General features: G+C 52.6%; 1 protein-coding gene across 4 annotated transcripts in view; it reads left to right on the top strand.

Annotated features, from left to right (window-relative positions):
- BICRA (BRD4 interacting chromatin remodeling complex associated protein) overlaps positions 1–19314 on the top strand; it is a 71295-nt gene that overhangs the window by 38253 nt on the left and 13728 nt on the right. The window contains exons 2-7 of one of the 4 annotated variants that reach the window (XM_037005922.2): positions 8487–8587; positions 10562–10607; positions 10697–10739; positions 12696–12761; positions 14671–16626; positions 17189–17365. In XM_037005922.2, the coding sequence (XP_036861817.2) occupies positions 10567–10607; positions 10697–10739; positions 12696–12761; positions 14671–16626; positions 17189–17365 (2283 nt within the window). In that variant the 5' untranslated portion in view covers positions 8487–8587; positions 10562–10566. The other 3 variants (XM_037005923.2, XM_037005925.2, XM_037005924.2) reach the window with 3 other exon arrangements.

The following is a 19314-nucleotide window of genomic DNA, read 5'->3' as shown; positions in this document are numbered from 1 at the left end:
GTTGCTGTCCATGCTCTGTTTCCCCTTTGCTTCTCTTAGCTCCCCTTTTTCCTGACCTCGAAGCTTGCTCTCTTGCCTGACGCCGTGGGAGTCCCTGTGTCCAGTCAACGCAATCACTCCTCCTGTTCCCATCCCCCGACCCCATTGCCTGTTACTCCTTCCCGGAGTTTCCCTTGTTTATAAGGCAGTGTTAAGAAAAAAATCCCAAACCTTTTGAGATACCTGATTTTCTTGGCAAGGCTGCAGCTTTATAGCTGCATTTAGAACAGCATTGCCTGGAGAAAAGGGAGGAAAATGCACGAAACATTTCTAATGTGTAACAACCTGTATAAACTAGGCTTTTAGGAGCTAGACACCACTCACTTTATGAGCAGTCTGAGTTTTATAGGGCATGCTTTTATGTTGTAAAACTAATTCAGTGATTTTAGAATTCTAAAGGTCACCGAAAATAAAGATGGTGTAGATTTTAATTGCTCTTTCTCTGTCTTCCCCAAAGAAATGGGAGTGGGCGAGGAATCAACATATTTTTCTGTTTTCTTCTTCTGGCTTTGAAATAGACACAGCATGCCAGTGGCTACATATCCAGGGCTGGGCTAGCTGCTGCTGGGCCTTTCCATGGAATTGAAAGAGGTCTTTCCTGTGAGAGCACAGTCCTAGGAATTAGGAGAAGAAAGTTTTCTCTGCAGGTGGATGTTGCCCTTCTCTGGGTATTATGTTGCTCTCTCTGTGAGCAGGACCTTGGCTGGATTTAAGGCCGTACTTGTCCCCATGACTGGATTCATTTGTGCAGTGATCAACCTGCACAACTGTACATGGTAGCTTGTGTGTATATATTACATACCCGCCATGGATTACATGTGTGTATCTTCTAAAATTACATACTGTGTTCATTTTCTGTGACTGCTCTAAAAAATGCCACAGACGTGGTGGGTTAAAATAACAGAAATTTACTCCCTCACAGTTCTAGAAACCAAAAGTCTAAAATCAAGGTTATGATGAAGACAGTGATGAAGCAGGAAGTGGTGGCAGCCACTGGGACAGACCTGGACCACCTTCCTGTCTGAGGGGAGGTTGGGGCAAGTCAGGCTGGTGGCCATTCACACACATGTTTGGCACCTGGGCTGGAATAACTTGAAGATAAGACTATCAGCCTAACCCACACATGGTTTCTCCACAGGCCAGATTGGGCTTCCCCATAGCATGGCAGCCTCAGAGTAGTCAGACTTGTATTAAGGTGGATTAGGGCTCCCAAGGTCAATGTCCTGGTAGACAAGGTGGAAACTGAATGTCTTTTATAACCTGGACTCCAAAGTCCCATAGTGGCACTTCTGTCACACTAGTTAAGTAGTCACAAACTCTCCAATTCAAGGGAAGTAGCAAGATCCCACTGTGGAAGATCATGGGGGTAAGAGACTTCATCACAGCCATCTTCGGATGTCACGATATGCCACAGTGGCTTAAAACAAAACCATGATCCTAGTGGTTGGAATTTAGACTGGCCACCGCTGGGTACTTCTGGTCCTGCCTGGGCATCTGTGGTCAGGTGTAGGTCAGCTAGGTGGTTCTGCTTGTAGGCCTCGGCTGGCTGTGAGCTGGGCTAGTGAAGATGATGGGCACCATCTTGTCTCTTGTCCTCCAACAGGTTAGCCTGGGCTTCTTCCCATGGCAGCTGGGACAAGAGTGGAAGTGTGCCAGGTCTCTTGAGGCATAGCCTGAGAAACACCCACACCATCACTTCTGCCACATTCTGTTAGCTAAAGCAAGTCAAAAGGTGAGCCCCAAGTTCAATGTGTGGGGGTAATTGACCCCATGTCTTGACAGGAGGAGTTGCAAAGAGTATGGGACTAGTGAGGAAAAGCTACTTTTGCAATCAACCATGGTGATCTTTTTTTCAGATCCCCTTTCCACCAGCCCTCTCCCATTTTCTATGGGTTGCAAAGATACGCAGAAGAGCAAGCTCATTTGTGGTAGTGTTTGGCTGCAAATAGTGGGAAATATAATAGTGGTTTAAGCTATAAGGATTAAGAAGTCTGGAAGCAGGGAGCCCAGGAGGAGTTATGAAGAATCCAGCCTTTTTCTGTCCTTCCAACAGCTTCCCTCTGCAGGTGGGCTTATCTAGGTTTTTTGCCTCATGATTGCAGAAGGGCTGCCGCAGCACCAGTCACCTCAACTGTATTCAAAGCTGGAAGCAGGGAATGGAAGGCTTTTTCCTTAGAGGAGCTCTGTCTTTCTATTCTGTAAGAAAAACTTTCCCACAGTTTCTCACAGTCTTCCCCAAAAGTCTCATTGAGCAGAACCCAAGTCCATGTCCTTTGGCTTTTACCATTTGCAGAACTATGGCTACCCTGGCTGCAAGGAGGCCTGGGAAAGTGAATGTCTGATAAAGGGGATAGGAATGCCACTGGCTTAGTCTAACTATTTTAAAGCTGTTTTGACCACAACCTACAGTAGGAAATAAGTACACATACAAATACACATAATGAAACCAGTTTCACAAGCTGACACTTAACCACGTGTGATGACACTCACCACTTATGATGCCTTTTAATATTTCCTATTCTGTTCCATTCTGGTTTACTCTATGCTATTACATCTTTTTAAACATTCCTGGTCACAACCTGCTCATCTGATTTCACAACCCTCAAAGGCATGACCCATGCATGATTTGAAAAAGACTGACTCAGAACAGCCTTTGTTTGTATCTTGGAACTGAGGAGTGTTACCTTGAGCAGCATCAGGCTCTGGTGGGCACGGCGAGAGGAGGCTGAGGACACGGCATTTGGGAAAGCACCTGGCCACATCGTCTCCTCTTCCTATCGTTTCCTGTCAGCAAATGATACACTTCTGTAGACTTTTCATTTTTATGACTTGAAAATAACCCAAGGATTACTAAAACTCATACTGGGAAATTAAAATTAGCCTGTTTCTGAAGCTTAGTGGAGACTTTTAATTCCGAATCGTGCCAGGCAGCCTGGCTTCCGCACAACTCCTGATGACAACGCAAAACTCTGGGTGCATGACAAGTGCAGGAGGAATTCACACAGTCTCCTGGAAGGACAGTGTGTCATTGTTGCGTCACTGCCTTTCTTTGAGCTGGTTGTTGGTTTCAGGCCCGGCTTTTCCTGCTTTCTATAGCATGGTGGTAAAGAACGAGGTCCTCTGAATCACAGGGTCTGGGTTAGAACTGTGGCCCCACAGCATGATTAGGGGCAAGTGTCCCGACCCCTCTGACTCTCTGTTTCTGAGCTCTGAAATGTGAGTCAGCATTCTTCCTGCCTCACCGGGGACTGGGAGGAACCTGTGGGCAAGGCATTAATTAGCACAAGGCCTGAATTGGGGAAGGAAGCTCTGGGCAGTGTGGGCTCTTCAAAGTGCATGCGTCAGTTTCAGCTGGTTGATGTGCAGTAACAAAGGAGCCCAGGTCTCAGTGGCTTACAATAACAAGGGCTTGTTTCTCGCTCACGCGTGTACCCTTTGTGGGCCGTCTGTGGCTCTGTCCACGTGTTCACTGTGTTCCAGTCTTCAGGCAGAACCATGCGATGGCTCTTAAAACTTCTGCCCTGATGGAGCACAGTATGTCCACTCCCATGTGGACAATTTTGGTTTGGCATCTTTGTGCACAAATTGTGTACCCCTGGTTACTTTTTCAAAAACTTTTGAGTATGCGTGTGTTGAGGAGAAGGGTGTCCAGTTGTATCTCTGGTTAAGAACCATGGTCAAGGTCTCTAAGGTCAAGGACTGAGACTGCTTTTGTTTGTTATGGTATCCTTAGCTCTCCCACACCCCGACACATAGTGGGCACTTAATGAATGCCCTTTGCACTGGGCTGCTCTTGGAACAAATGAATGGATTTGTTTAACTTCCCCTGCAAATTTATTCATTACTCTACAAGTATTTAGTGAGCTCCTACTATGTGCTATGTACTGCGCAGTCAACTAGGCATCCCACAGGGAACAAAACAGACAAAAATCCCTGCCCTTGGTGGAGGAGACACATAATAAACAATCAGACAGACATATGATATTCAGTAATCAAATATCTTTAAGTAAAAATTTTTCATGATGGAAAATTCCAAATGTGCACAAAGTAGAGAGGCTAGTAAAACATGAACCTCTTCCCCATCAACCAACTCCACCAATTTTCAGTTTCTACCATTCTTACAGACCAGCTCTGCCACACTGGAAATGTTCTCTGCATTGTCGTGTAGGTAGCCATCAGCCACAGGTGGCTACTGTGCAGTTGAGATGTGGCCAGCATGACTGAGAACTAAGTGTGTAATGTCACTGCATTTTTTATGTAAATATTTTTTATTTAAAACTTTGATATTCATAACTATCCTTTTTTTTTCTTTTATGGTGGTAAAATACGTGTTAACTTAAAAATGTACCCTCTTAAGGGTGCAGATCAGCGGCATTAAATACATTCACCCTGCTGTGCAGCCATCACCACCATCCATCCCCAGAGCGCATTGTCTTGCAGAACTGAAGCTGCCCCCATTAAACACTAATCCTCCGTTCCCCTGGCCCCCAGCCCCCGGCAGCCACCATTCTGCTTTCTGTCTCTATGTCCGTCAGAAGTGGAAGGCTGAAGGATTTGGCTGTTTGCACCTGGGTCATTTCACTTTGAGTACTGTCCCCAAGGGTTGTCCACGTTGTAGCCTGTGTCAGAGTTCCTTTCCTAAATAATCATCCACTATTAAGTATAAACCCCATTTTGCTCATCCATTGCTGTGTTGGTGGACCCCTGGGTTGCTTCCACCTTTTTGCTGTTGTGAATAATGCTGCTGCAATCGTGGGTGTGCACATATCTCTTTGAGTCTCTGCTTTCAGTTCTTTTGTGGATATACCCAGAAGTGGAGTTGCTGGATTGTACGGTACTTCTATTTTTAAATTTTTTAAGGAACCGCCAAACTGTTCTCCACAGCAGCTGCACCATTTTACGTTCTCCCCAACAGTGCACAAAGGTTCCGGTTTCACTGCATTCTTGGCAAGATTTGGTGTTTTCTGGGTTTTTGGTAGTAGCCACCCGAATGCCTGTGAGGTGGTGTCTGTGGCTCAGTCGCATTTTCCCTCATAATCAGTGATGTTGAGCATCTTTTTTATGTGCTTATGGCCGCTTCTAAGTTTCCTTTGGAGAAATAACTATTCAAATCCTTTGCCCTAATTGCATTTAGTTAGCTTGAAATTAAATCTACCTATCCACACGTAGCTAATGCCTACTCTATTGGACAGTGCAGGTCTCTACGCCCCCTGAACACCCACAGCTGAACTATTTTGCATTAAGGCACAGGCGTTTTATTGTTTCCTCCTGATATATTTCAGGATGTATTTCTAAAAGGTAAGGACCCTAAAGAGAAACGAGACCAGGATGCCCTTGTTACACCTAGAATCTCAATCACAATTTCTTAGTCTTGTCAAATACCCAGACAGTGCTCAGATTCTCTCTGTCAACAATCGGTGGGCTTATTAAGGCTCCTTCTGGCTGCTGGCTTGAGAGCCCTGGGTTTCAGGTCGACCCTGTGCGGGCGGCTGGCCGAGCACATTTCACCAACTTTGTGAGGCCTGGAGTCCCCCGTGGGTGCTCTGTTTAGCCTTGTTTCTCTCACCTGAAAAATGAGGGGCACTAACAGGTGTTGAAGCATGTGTGTAACCCGTTGGTCGACGCAGACAGTATATAAACCTTTCTGAATGTGCTCAGGACGACCTTTGGCAAATGGCACCAGGTGGGAAAGCTGGGGCCTGGGGACCTTGTCCAACCTGATGGGGCCGTGGCCAAAAAGCTTCGGGAGTTGCCACACTAGGTAATATTCACAATGGCCGCTAAAATGATTACAACAGTGTGTTCTGCCTACAAAATACCTCACCGCGTGTGAGGATTAAAGGTGTTCCTATATAACAGCCCTGTGGGGGCCCCATATACCAGATGGGAAAACCGAAGCATGGCAGGATCAGTCGCTTGTGGTAGGGCACACAGCTGGGAAGTGGCAGGCCTGCTGCAGAGCCTGCCCTTATGCACACCACCCTGCCTTAGTCAGGACGCACTCGATTCCTGCTGCACCCAGAGGGCTGCGGGTGCGACTCATAGATGCAGGCTGCGCTGGAATCTGGGGCATTTATAAAAAATGCAGCAACTCTGGCCCCTCTCCCAATTTCTGACCTTTTAGATCCAGAATAGGTCCTGGGAATCAGTGTGAGACTGTGGGGACGAGACTACGGGGCAGAGGGTAGAAGCCAGAGGCCTCTGCACCTCTGACCTTCTCTGACCTTCTCTTGTTAACTGGCAACTTTTAGTGGGACTCACGAAACAGTAACAGCGATGCCTATAATACTGACACCAGCTTGCTGTGCACAAACCACAGGCCAGGCCTTGTTCTACGAGAGACAGAGAGAGACTACAATTATGCCCATTTTACAGATGAGGACATTGAGGCCCAGAGAGGTGAAGTCCCTTGAGCAGGGATTTGAACCCCTGACCAGCCCCAGGACTGTCACCTCATGCTGGACCTCTTTTGTATCAGCCCAGTGGGAGACCAACTGTCATTGACATACTGTTGTCTTTTTATTATATATAAAATTATACAAAGTAAGTAGTATATAGAAATATGCCCCCCGGGTATCCATTGTCCAGTTTTCACGGTGAACATTCTGGAACATTCTGCTACACCTGGTTCACCTCTCCCCGCCACCCACTTGATGGTGATTATTTTTTACAGTTTTTTTAAGGTAAAATTTTTGTGTGTTGAAATTACATGCATTTACACACACAAATCTGAGCTGTTAAATTTTAAACCTTCAGGTAACTGATGCCCCATCACAATGCAGGGCGTTTCCCCCTCCCCAGACAGCTCCCCCCACCCATTCATTTCTCTAATGTTACCATTAGAATGAAAACACACTAATACGAAAAATTCTCACAGAGAAGTCTGGAGCCTCCCACTGGGCATTCGCCCATCAGAGAGGCCTGTTCTGGAAACACTCCCTCCCTGGTTCCAATTCTGCTGCTCCGGGATTCACAGAGCTTGGGCCACACCCAGAACTCGAGGCAGGGAGGCGGGGAGGACCAGCCCGAAGCCGGCCGCCCTGGCAAAGCCTCAGCGCTCACGAATGGGCCCCAAACAGGCCCCGGCAGGAGCCTCTGCTCTAGGGTCTCGTGACATGTGCTTTCTAGACCTTTCCAGGGCTTGGGGCTCTCAAGGACGAGAGGAAGCCCCACCATGCCCCCATTCCTCCAGTCTCTTCTAGGCCATTCTCCTTAGCACTCTCTCAAATCTGAACCATTCCAGGCATTCATAAAAGGATAACAAAGGCCGTTATCCCATTTCACCTTATCTTGACATTTTTGTAATATTTACTTCAGATTTTAACTATGAGAGCACTGTCTGTGTAGTGGCTAAGGGCCTGGGCTCACGCCCCAGCCTGCCCACTTACCTGGGGGATCTGGGGCAGATTGCCGACTGTTCTGAGCTTCACTTTCCTCATCTGCAGAATGGGCTGATAAAAGCACCTGCCCAGGAGGGATTTAGAGATGGTGAAATGCATACATACATAGAAGACCTAAGACCAGGGCTGGCACGCAGTGGGCCTGTGGTCATCCTCATTACCATCACAGTCGACCCCATATTCATGGATTTCATACCTGCAAACCTGCCTGCTCACTAACACACATGGGCTGCGAATCAGTCACGGCGCTTTCCTTTTCGCTGCGTGCAGAGCAATGTGAATCTTGAGTTGCCCCAAGCCGGTGTTCCCTGTGGTGTTCCCTGTGCGCTTGAGGTTAGAGCAGCGCTGCCTTCTCGGTCTGGCCTCTCCGGTAACAAGTGTCCTTTTTGTGACCTACTTGGTGCCGCTGCTTTTTGCCGTTTTGTACTCATTGAAGGTTTTGATGTGACAAATGGCTTCCGTGTCGGCCTGAGGTGTTGGCCAGCGTTCTAAGCGCAGGAAGGCTGGGGTGCACCCAAAAGAGGGAACCTGGTGGGTGAGTGCCCTTCAGCCACAAGCTAGCAGTGCTGTCCGCCTGGGCTCGCTGTTACTCAATCAACAGTTTATACTAAGTAAGGTATCTTCAGACAACTCTCAAATAAACCAAAGCTGTGTGTTGGTGGGCTGTTGACAACGGGCCGGAGGCTTGCAGGAAACTGACCCCGGACAGCCCCCAGGAGCACCCCAGGGTCTCAGCACTCGCCACTGGGCATTCCCGGTGCCTCTAGAATATAAGTGCCTCGGGTAACAAAGTTAGTTTGAAGTGCCAATGGGTTTCATCATGTAATGTGAGGTACTGTTGTGCAGTGTGTACATATACATACGTGCATATACCCTGCACTACGTGCACATACTGGACATATGATCATGCATATTTTAACTTGCATTTGACCTCTTTCTGACTTCTCTTTTAACATCATCTCTTCTACCCTTCCTCTCTCTCTCTCAATCCTTCTTTCTCCTTGTCACTGATTTTCTCACAGCCTCCCTCTCATTCTCTCTCCACAGCTGGCCCCCAGAAGGACACTCCCCAACTCCCCAGCCGGGGGCCCCGCGTAGACCTGGAGTGGACACCCCCTCCTTCCCTTCATGATTCGTTCGTAGCGCAGGTAACCAGTGAGACTCCTGGTCCATTCCCAGAGGCACGGTTGTCCCTTATCCCACCTCCCTGGGCCCATCTTGGCCCCTGGACGAGAAGGAATATACCTTCTTGGCAGAGGCTGGCTTAGTGACATCCTTCAGCCCCTCCCTCTCCAGCCTGGGCAACCTGGGTCATGTGGGCCATCCCCCTGCCTTCACGTCAGCTGTAGGCAGGATCTTCCTGTCCCCTTCCCCTTCTCTCCAGATTCTCTACAGCTATTGCCCTTTCACCTCCTGGCTGGGCCTTGCCCGCTGTGGGCTGTTTGGGAAGGGCAGGTGCTTGTAGGCCACAGACCTGATGACATGGACAGTCCCCATGGCCAGCTTTGGAAAGGAGAGTGACCGGTGTGTGAAGCTCTGGGGATGTGTGTTTCTGTCCACACCGCCTGCCCTGTTCTAGACTGGGCTCCTGAGCCAGGGCCCGTGAAGGGCATACATCTGTGTCCCATGAACCTTAGGGAAGTACATGTGAAAGAAGTACGTTTTTTGCCCACATGCGTATTTCTGGCAAGAGGGTCTTTTGTTTCATCAGATTCTCTGAGGCCCTGTTCAGAGCAGACCCTGAACCAGTTCTGAGGTTCCTGCCCAAGACTGTCTATCACAGAGCATCTGAGGGTCACGGGAGGGACACCTGTGGAGGGGCAGGGGAGGGCAGGAAATGCCCCTGGGGGAGGCGGCGTTAGGAACTAGCCAGGGCCCCTGCTGGACTGTGGGGGGTGCCAGTGGCTTGGGGTTGGAATGCACAACAGTCCTCACACCTCACGGATTCGGGAGTCAGAAATGGGGGCTACAAACTCCACAGCTAGGAGCTGCAAATTCACACCATTGAGGGACCATGTATAATTTCTTGTCATGTCCTATGTGCGTCACAGGCAGGGAAGGATGTGTCGGGTGACGGAAAGATGAACGGGTGGAAGGATGGGCCAATTTGTGTGTTTGCAAGAAGGGAAAGGTGGATGGTTGCAAGGAAGTTTGGAGAGATGGGCGTATGAAGCTTGCAGGAATATATGGTGGGATGAAAGGTCAGGGGGTAGGGGTGGATGGGCAAGCACAGGGACCCTCAGTTTCCTCACTGTAACATCCTGTTACATCCCTTCCCTTCCCTGGGGGTCGAACAAGCTAATGTTTGTAAAGCACTACCGGCCATGCCCAGCGTGTGGTAAACGCTCAACAAACGTTAGCCATCCTCATCCTCATCATTCCAACGGGCTCAGCCTAGCCCCGCGCTCCTCTGACTGCGGGCCCCTGTCCTCCCCACCTGCCCTCTCCATCCTCCTCCCTTCCCTTCCCTGAGAGCCACACTGCATTTGTCTCCCAAGGGGGACCCAGAACCTTGGCTGTAAGACCCTTCAGCTGTGTCCACGTCCCCTGTCCTGCCTTCACCCATTTGGGTGGAGGACAGACCCCTGCCATGCCCGCCCTGAGCTGGCCCTGAGCTGGCTCGCGGAGGCAGGGCAGTGTGGTAGTGAAGAGCCAGGCTTGGGGGCCCAGCCCCCTGGATTTTAAGACTGGCTCTGCCATGTGCCAGCCGGGAGGTGGGGGACAGGAGACAGTCCCTGCACCCCCACTGCTCATCTGCAGAGTGGGGGCAGGACCCATCTCAGGACGCTGTGAGGGTCCCATGAGTTAAGTGTGTACAAAACACTTAGCACGGGGCGTGTACCCCAGTAAGGCTCACTGAGGCTCGGTTGTCATCAATCAGATGCTACCTGGGGGTTGGGGGGAGAAAAGGCAGCTATCTCTGGTCAGAAGGTTTTGGCTGGAATGGGGGCACCTTGGTGCCCCCACCCCACCCCACCTTTTCCCATGGGCTCAAACAGACAGAAGCCCTGATTCCCCCCTGGGGTCTTGACCCCAGGAAATGGTCCCAGAAGGGAAGGTCCTGGCACACTGCCAAAGTCTAACCTGTCTCCCTTGCCCTCTTCCCGCCCCACCCTGTCCAGTGGCGATGGATGATGAGGATGGGAGATGCTTACTAGACGTGATTTGGTGAGTAACAGGCTCGCCCGGCCCCGCCCACCCTCCCTCGTCTTCCCCACCCCTCGCCTCCTCAGTGTGTCTCCCCTTCTCTCTTTCAGTGACCCTCAGGCCCTCAATGACTTCTTACATGGATCCGAGAAGGTAAGTGCGAGGGCAGGGGAGGCATCCCCGGGGGCGGGGGCTGTGCGGTTGGGGGGCTGAGAGTCTTGTCCCCCGACTCCGTGCACATCTGCCTGCTCTGTGCCTTCTCGAGCTCGGCCCCAGGGTTACAGCAGCGAGCAAAGGAGACGACAAATGCCTGCCCTCACGCCATATACATTTCCTTGGTAAACGCAGCAACCAGTGATTATAAAGATGATGGTGGAAAGTACCGTGCAGAGTAGGAAAAGAAATAACGAGTCAGTTGTACAGCAAGAGAGGTTTAAAAGAAAATGGCAGTGGGGATGGGGAGCCGTCGCTTCTTTGGCTAGTGAGGGTAGGGAGGTGATACTGAGGGTGAGCCTGAAGGATCGAAGGGAGGTGCCACAGTCCTCTGGGCAGGGGAAGAGCGGGTGGAGGAGCGGGACAGTTGGGCATGTCCGAGGGACAGAGAGAAGGCAGGTGGGGATGGACCCCAGTGGAGACCAGTGGACGAGGCACGGGCCCTGAAGGCCTGGAGGACCCTGGGCAAGGAGTTCAGGTCCCATTCTGAACGTGGCGGGCAGCCCCGATGGGTCGTTGAGCAGGGGAATGCCATGCCCGCTGTGCCCCTCAGAGCGTGGAATGAAGCAGGGGAGAGTGGCAGTGCGCTGAGCCATGAGGGGCTGTGTCAGTTACTAGGGCTGTGTGACCAGTGATCCTGATACTTGTGACTTAGGGAGCATGTTTAGAGCTCTCACAGTGCCTGTGTGTCAGGAACTGGGGAGTGACTTAGCTAGGTGCTTCTGGCTCAGGGACCCTCCTGAGGTTGCAGTCAGGGTGTTACGCTGGGGCCGCTGGTGGGGGGATGTGCTTCCATGGCGACTCATTCCTGAGGCTTTGGCTGGTAGGCCTTAGCTCCTCACATGGGGGCCTCTCCGTAGGGCTGCTTGAGGGTCCTCGTGACATGGCATCTGGCTCCCCCACAGCAAGTGACCCAAGGGAGAGAGTGCAGGGGGTGCTCAGTGCCTTTTACGACCTAGTCTCCGAAGTCATACACCATCACTTCTGTCATGTGACGCTGCATTCCCTAGAAGCAGCCACTCAAGTCCCCAGCCACTGGGAGGCGCGCGGAGCAAGAAGGAGTATACGCTACTCCTTGGTGCAGTGGGAGATGCAGGCCTGGGCTGCGGGGCAGGCAGTGGACGGGGGGCCAGGCGCTGGCTTCAGGATTTGTCCGGGAGGCAGAGTCAACTAGACTTGCTGGCAGTACGATGTCCAGGAAGAGAGTTTCCAGAATGCCTCCTAGATTTTGGCCTGAGCAGCTGGGTGGGTTCCTGTTTTCTGCGGTTGCCAGTTTGGGGCGGATGCTAACAGTCCAGGGGGCCTGTTGGATATACCAGTCTGGAGTTCTGGAAAGACAGCCAGCTGGAGAGATGAGGGAGGCCGTGGACAGTCATTCAGTGGGTGCTTACGTGGCTGCCCAGCCCTGTGCTTGGCACTAGAGATGCTCCTGGGGATCAGGTCCCTGCCGCCCAGAGACAGGCACAGCCCCACGGGGCAGATGCCCGGATGGTGGGATGTGCCAGGTACTTGGACTATACAGAGAAGGGAGTGACAGTAAGAAGGGACAGGTGGTCGTGGGAAGGAGGTAGCGTATATGGCAGGTTCTGAAGGATGTATTTACCAAAGAGATGAAGGGTGAATAGCAAGGGGCATAGCTTGATCAAATGCGTGGACGCAGGATTCTGGAGTTCAAGGCAGGCACGTCAGGAGAGCTTCAGACTCAGCACTTGGGTTTGAACATGCTGCCCCTCTCCTTGGGACCTCTTTTCTGGAGGTGGAGTTTCCTCTGCCACTTGCCCCCCGCACCTTGTCTTTTTGTCCTGTGTAACCCTTAACTGGCTTTTGTTCTAGAGCATGGGCCTGTCTACTGCCCAGCTGACCTTAGACCTTGGGTGGGGGCGGGTCTTGTTGCAGCTCGACAGTGATGACCTCCTGGATAATCCCGGGGAGGCCCAAAGTGCCTTCTATGAAGGTCCTGGGGTAAGTGGCCTGGGCTCGGGGAGGGCCACAAGCTCCTAGTCATGGCCCAAGTTGCCCGAGGTGGCAGCTCGTGGGAGGGAGGCCCTGAAGGCAGGAGGGACGGCATCACACTCGTCCCCTTGAAGCCCTGCAGGAAGGAGGGCTGGAGCAGTCACTGTAAGCACTGTGGGGTAGGGGGGGATGGCAGCTGCTGCCCCGTCCTGGCTGCTGCCTCAGAGAAGGAGGGGAGGGTCCTGCCTCCCTGGCCTGGGCCCTGGGGGTCAGCTGGTGCCAGGGGTTTCTGGGGAGTTGAGGCAGAAGCCAGCTCTGGGGTTCATCAGGGCACCCTCCTCTGGGGAGCAGGGAGCGTGGGGGCCTGGGGCTGATCCCTGCTCAGCTGTGGGCAGGAGTGACCCCGGGGAAGGGGACTGGCTGATGCAGATCTCAGTCTCCAACCGCAACAGGAGGGCAGGGGTGATCAGCAAAGCTGGGAGTAGAGACATTTATTGAGCATCTGCTGTGCACCTGACTCTTCTGGGTTCAGTACCAAATGCTAGTTGTTCTTCTCCCTCCCTCCTCCCCTCTTCCCTCCTACTTTGTCATCACAACTATCATTTATTTACCATAATATCATAACTATTAACATTAATCTTAATATAATTTTTAATAATATCACTATCAATATAACTTCCTAATATATAAAAAGTGTCCATGTACTGAACACTTTTTATGTATTATATAATAGCATTATATACTGAAAATTACAGAATTAACAATAATTTTTAATTCTCACATTTCAAAATAAATTATTTTTCATAATATAAATGATTAAATCCAGAACCCAACCAATAAACATCATGTTGTGATTACATTTATAGACCCAGTCATGATGAGCCTGTGTTCTTATTTTGTGACCATTAGTCTTATCATTGCTATCATACATACCCACACGGTCCCCAGCTGGGTGCTAAGCCTCCCTGACCTTCCTAGGAGGCGGGTTTGGTTATGACTATTTAGTGGTTAGGAACTCAGAACTGCTTGGTTCTGGGTTGGGGCTGCATGGGCGCCCCCAGCGGCCAGGCCGTCCCCTCCACTCAGCAGCCAGGTGGCCGGGCAGTCTCCCCACCTGGGAAACAAGGATGGGAGCAGCGCCACCCACCCTCCTGGGGCTGTTAATATCAACAACAATGTGAACAATAATAACAACAATGATAGTGAGGGATGGTGTTTCTCGTACAGCTGGTAGGTGCTGGATGTTGCTGTAAGCCCTCCACGTGGATTAACTCGGAATCTTGCAAAGTGCAGGTTTGGATCCATCAGCTGGTCAGATATCAGTGGGGATCGCTGTAGGCATAGTTAGTGCTTGTGGGAGATTTGCTTGAATGTGCATATGTGTTTTGATTACATACGGTGTGCTGGATTGCCATCCGGTACAGTGCGGAAAGCATTTAAGAAACATCAACTCACTGTGCTGTCAGCACAAAGCAAGCCTCTCATATGGCTTTTGTTGCTGTCCTGTAGGGAACCACAGTATCCTGTGTGAACCTTTGGAGCCAGGAGTGTTTCAGAATTCATAATTTTTCAGATTCTGGGAAGGCTGTGTAGAATATAACATAACATGTCGCCTACCTTCCTGTAGTCAGACTTAGGAAGAGCCACGCTATGAGTCTAAATTGTGCCTTTCCCCAAGAGCACCATACCAGGTGTGGTCAGGTTTTGCTGCCACAAGAGTTACAAAAAGGTGGAATTTTCAGGGCCAGTGGGTTTGGGAATGCAGATAAGTATTCTGGGCCATATATGACTGTTTAAAAGAACAGCGTCTGTTACATTCTACTGATGTGTAGAATGCAGGTCCTTCCCTTCCTCTGTGCCCTGAGCCCAGGCCCTTGCTAACCTCAGCTCTTTCCTTCCCACCTTGCCTGGCCTCCAGCTCCACGTGCGAGAAGCTTCTGGCAACCACTTGAACCCAGAGCCCAGCCAGCCGGCCCCCAGCGTGGACTTAGACTTCCTGGAGGATGACATCCTGGGCTCGCCCGCAGCAGGGGGTGGCAGTGGGGGCACCGGCGCTGACCAGCCCTGCGACATCCTCCAACAGAGCCTCCAAGAGGCCAACATCACCGAGCAGACACTTGAGGCCGAGGCCGAGCTGGACCTGGGCCCTTTCCAGCTGCCCACCCTGCAGCCTGCCGATGGTGGGGCTGGGCCAGCGGGAGCTGGAGGTGCTGCCACAGTGGCCACGGGGCCCCAGGCCCTCTTCCCAGGAGGCACTGATCTGCTAGGGCTACAGGCCCCGCCTACTGTGCTGACCCACCAGGCCCTGGTGCCGCCTCAGGATGTGGTCAACAAAGCCCTGAGTGTCCAGCCCTTCCTGCAGCCAGTGGGCCTGGGCAATGTGACCCTACAGCCCATCCCGGGCCTCCAGGGCCTACCCAATGGCAGCCCTGGGGGTGCCACAGCGGCCACACTAGGCCTGGCACCCATCCAGGTGGTGGGCCAGCCTGTCATGGCCCTCAACCCACCCACCTCCCAGCTCCTGGCCAAGCAGGTGCCTGTCAGCGGCTATCTGGCCTCAGCAGCTGGCCCCTCAGAGCCGGTGACCCTGGCGTCAGCTGGCGTCTCACCCCAGGGGGCTGGCCTGGTCATCCAGAAGAACCTCCCAACAGCTGTGGCCACCACGCTCAATGGGAACTCGGTGTTCGGAGGGGCGGGAGCTGCCACAGCAGCGGCCAGCGGGGCACCCGCGGGGCAGCCGCTGGCGGTAGCCCCAGGCCTCGGCACATCACCACTGGTTCCAGCACCCAACGTGATCCTACATCGCACACCCACACCCATCCAGCCCAAGCCTCCTGGCGTGCTGCCCCCCAAACTCTACCAGCTGACACCCAAGCCATTTGCCCCCGCGGGCGCCACGCTCACCATCCAGGGTGAGGCAGGGGGCCTCCCGCAGCAGCCCAAGGCCCCCCAGAACCTGACTTTCATGGCAGCAGGCAAGGCAGGCCAGAACGTTGTGCTGTCCGGCTTCCCGGCGCCTGCCCTGCAGGCGAACGTCTTCAAGCAGCCGCCCGCCACGACAACGGGGGCTGCCCCGCCGCAGCCCCCTGGGGCCCTGAGCAAGCCCATGAGCGTCCACCTCTTGAATCAGGGCAGCAGCATTGTCATCCCCGCCCAGCACATGCTGCCGGGCCAGAACCAGTTCCTGCTGCCGGGCGCCTCTGCAGTCCAGCTCCCCCAGCCGCTCTCCGCCCTGCCGGCCAATGTGGGCGGGCAGATCCTGGCGGCCGCGGCCCCCCACACGGGTGGACAGCTCATCGCAAACCCAATCCTCACCAACCAGAACCTGGCAGGCCCACTGAGCCTGGGCCCTGTGCTGGCCCCCCACTCCGGGGCCCACAGTGCAGCCCACATTCTCTCGGCACCTATCCAGGTGGGCCAGCCAGCGCTCTTCCAAATGCCCGTGTCGCTGGCAGCAGGCAGCCTGCCCACGCAGAGCCAGCCCGCACCCACCGGGCCCGCCGCCACGACTGTCCTCCAGGGTGTCACCCTGCCCCCCAGTGCTGTGGCCATGCTCAACACCCCAGACGGTCTGGTGCAGCCAGCGCCCGCTGCTGCCGCGGGGGAGGCCACACCTGTCCTCACGGTGCAGACGGCCCCCCAGGCACCCCCAGCAGTCAGCACCCCGCTGCCTTTGGGCCTCCAGCAGCCACAGGTGCAGCAGCCGCCACAGCAGGCCCCCACCCCTCAGGCTGCTGCCCCGCCTCAGGCCACCCCCCCACAGCCCAGCCCAGGCCTGGCATCCAGCCCAGAGAAGATTGTCCTGGGGCAGCCACCCTCTGCGGCCACCGCAGCCATCCTCACTCAGGACCCCCTGCAGATGCTCCTGCCCCAGGTAACCACGTGGCAGGGAAGGAGGGGCGGGTGGGCAGGGGTGCTGTGGACGGGCGGGAGCTGAACCGATGGGCTGAGGCAGCCACTGGCGAGGCTCTCGTGGGTCAGGGAGAGCTTCTCAGGGATGGCAGCCCTGCTCCGGGTATGGGCATCCCCTGGGAGGAGGCCCGAGGATCACAGGGAGACAGATGGACAGGGAGAGGGACCACTGACAGATTGACAGGAGAGAGACTGACAGACAAGGGGAGAGACCCACTGATGGGCCAGGAGAGGGATTGCAGAGAGTGGGCAAGACTGGATGGACAGACGGGCAGGACGGGGAGGTGGAGCTAGAAGACAGCTGACAGGGACTGAGTGGCGCCAGCTGCCTGGGTTGTGGCCTCTCTGGCACCGGGGGTTCCAGCTCCTGGGCCTCTGCGCCCAGCCGTTTGGTAGCCCTCTGCCAGTCCCCACCAGTCCCCACCACTCCCTTTCTCTGGAGCATTGGTGGGGGGGGTCTCAGGGTTGGGAGGCTGGGGGCCCACAGGGTGGCCTTCTGACCCTGTGTGGGCTGCCCATTTCAGGAGAGGAGCCAGCAGCCCCTCTCCACAGAGGGCCCCCACCTCTCCGTGCCCGCCTCGGTCATAGTCAGCGCCCCGCCTCCCGCCCAAGACCCAGCCCCGACTACCCCCATCGCCAAAGGAGCTGGCCTCGGCCCTCAGGCCCCCGACAGCCAGGCCACCCCGGCACCGGCCCCCCAGGTAGAGGAACCCGTCAGCCTCTGTCCTAGCTCAGAGCAGCCTCGCCCCTGCGTCCCCTCCCCCTGCTCCCTCTCCTTGCTCTCTGGCTGTCCTGCCTGCCTCTCTGTCTTGCTGGCTTGGGAAACGGCACTGCCTTGGCTCCCCAGCTATTTCCTGAGGGTCTCCTAACAGTCACACAATTGTGTGGCCTCCTGAGACCAGGGCCAGTCCAGGGGAAAACCCACACTCTAGTCAGGGACACAAGATACATGCAGGAGGAAACTGATTATTTCCTAAAATTATCATTTTTGTATCTGGATAAGTAATAATTATTTACAGCTAGCTTAAAGATAGCTCACATTTCAAAAGATACCCTAAGGTCTGTGGAGGCCAGCTCCGCAATCCAGCTAAACTTGAACCTAAGAGGGGTGGATGGGAGATTAAGAAAATGCAGAAATAGATACAAAAAAGACACAGAAACCAAAGTTGGATCAGGAGGTACACCGATGGCTGGTGGCAGACAAGTGATACAGTTTATTTTCTGAGCACAGCTTAGGTATACAGGCTCATAATGATGTCACTTCTGGGCTCATCTCATCTGGTGGCATCATTTCTGGTTCTGGTGTTCTTACTCCGGTGACGTCACTTCCGGCAACCAGATCTGGTGACCTCACTTCCAGCCCTCCACATCGGTGTAGATGAAAAGCCCCGTCCCTTGAACTGTTGCCTGCTGCTTTCCCTCCCTGAGGTGGTTTCTTGTGTCCTTTTCTGTGCATAGACAAACAAAATCATACCTGGATTCTTTTCCTCCCATTTTTACAAAAATGATGAAAACATACTGTGCGTGCAGTTGCACCTTGCATTTTGGAGGTTGTACTTGGTCTTTTATTACTGCCTTGTATTCCATCCTATGGGGATGGTGGCATTTACTCAACCAGGACTTGTTGGGCACTTAGGTCATTTCCAGTATTTAGCTACTATGACCAATACTGTAAAGAATGACTCTACGTATGTCACTTGGTAGGGTAATTTCTTAAAAAGGAAAGTGATGGGTTTGTTGGAGGGCATATGCATTTGTAGTTTTGACAGATATGGCCAAATTGCTCTCTGGAGTGTAAGTCGGTTTAACCTTTATCAGCAGTATATGATCTGTGCCTATTTTCCCACAGCCTCAACAACATACTGAACTTGGCCAATCTACTAGGTAAAAAATAGTACCTTGTTGTGTTTTAGTTTGCATTTCTTCTGTGAATGACATTGGGGAGGTTTTCATAGATTTAGAACTATTTTTGTTTTTTATGGAATTGTCTATTCTTTGCCATTTTGAAAATTAGGTTAGTGGTCATTTTCTTATTGTTTTGTAGAAACTCTTTACATATTAAGAAAATTAATTTGTCTCACATGAGTCATAAGTTCATGAGAGTTTAGGCAGGGCCACCTTTTATTCTGAGGGGCTGGATGTTGCACTCATTCAAAAAGGCCCAGTGGATAGGCAGAGGAGGGGATAGTGTCAACAGGGTCCAGGGGGGCAGAAATGGGCACGGTCTTTGGCCTTAAATGGCCATGGTTTCATTCTCTCTGCTACTTTCCGTGTGACCTTAAGCAATCAGTCTCTTCATTCCATCAACAGATGTTTGGGAAAGCAGGATGCTTAGTGTGTGCCAGGCCTTGAGCTGACGCTGAGCAAGTTCCCTCCTGAGTAACTGCTGAGCCTTGATTCTGGAAAATGGGAACCATAGTTTCTTACAGGTCTATTAGGAGGAGTAAAGTTGTTACTATATGCTTAGCACAAAGTCAGCGCTCAATAAATATTTGCTGTTATTATTTTATTGTTGTTAAGGGTTTAGAGCATAAGTCCAGTCCAGAGTCACAATCCAGAGGGACATGGAGCCAGGACGGCATCAGGTCATCTCTACACCAGGAAGAAAAACAGGCAGAAGTGGGGGAGGGACAAGGGGAGAGGGGCTCAG

Source organism: Manis javanica, chromosome 17 (genome assembly GCF_040802235.1).
Source record: "Manis javanica isolate MJ-LG chromosome 17, MJ_LKY, whole genome shotgun sequence".
Lineage (NCBI taxonomy): Eukaryota > Metazoa > Chordata > Mammalia > Pholidota > Manidae > Manis > Manis javanica.
This window is presented reverse-complemented; position numbering and strand designations above follow the sequence as displayed.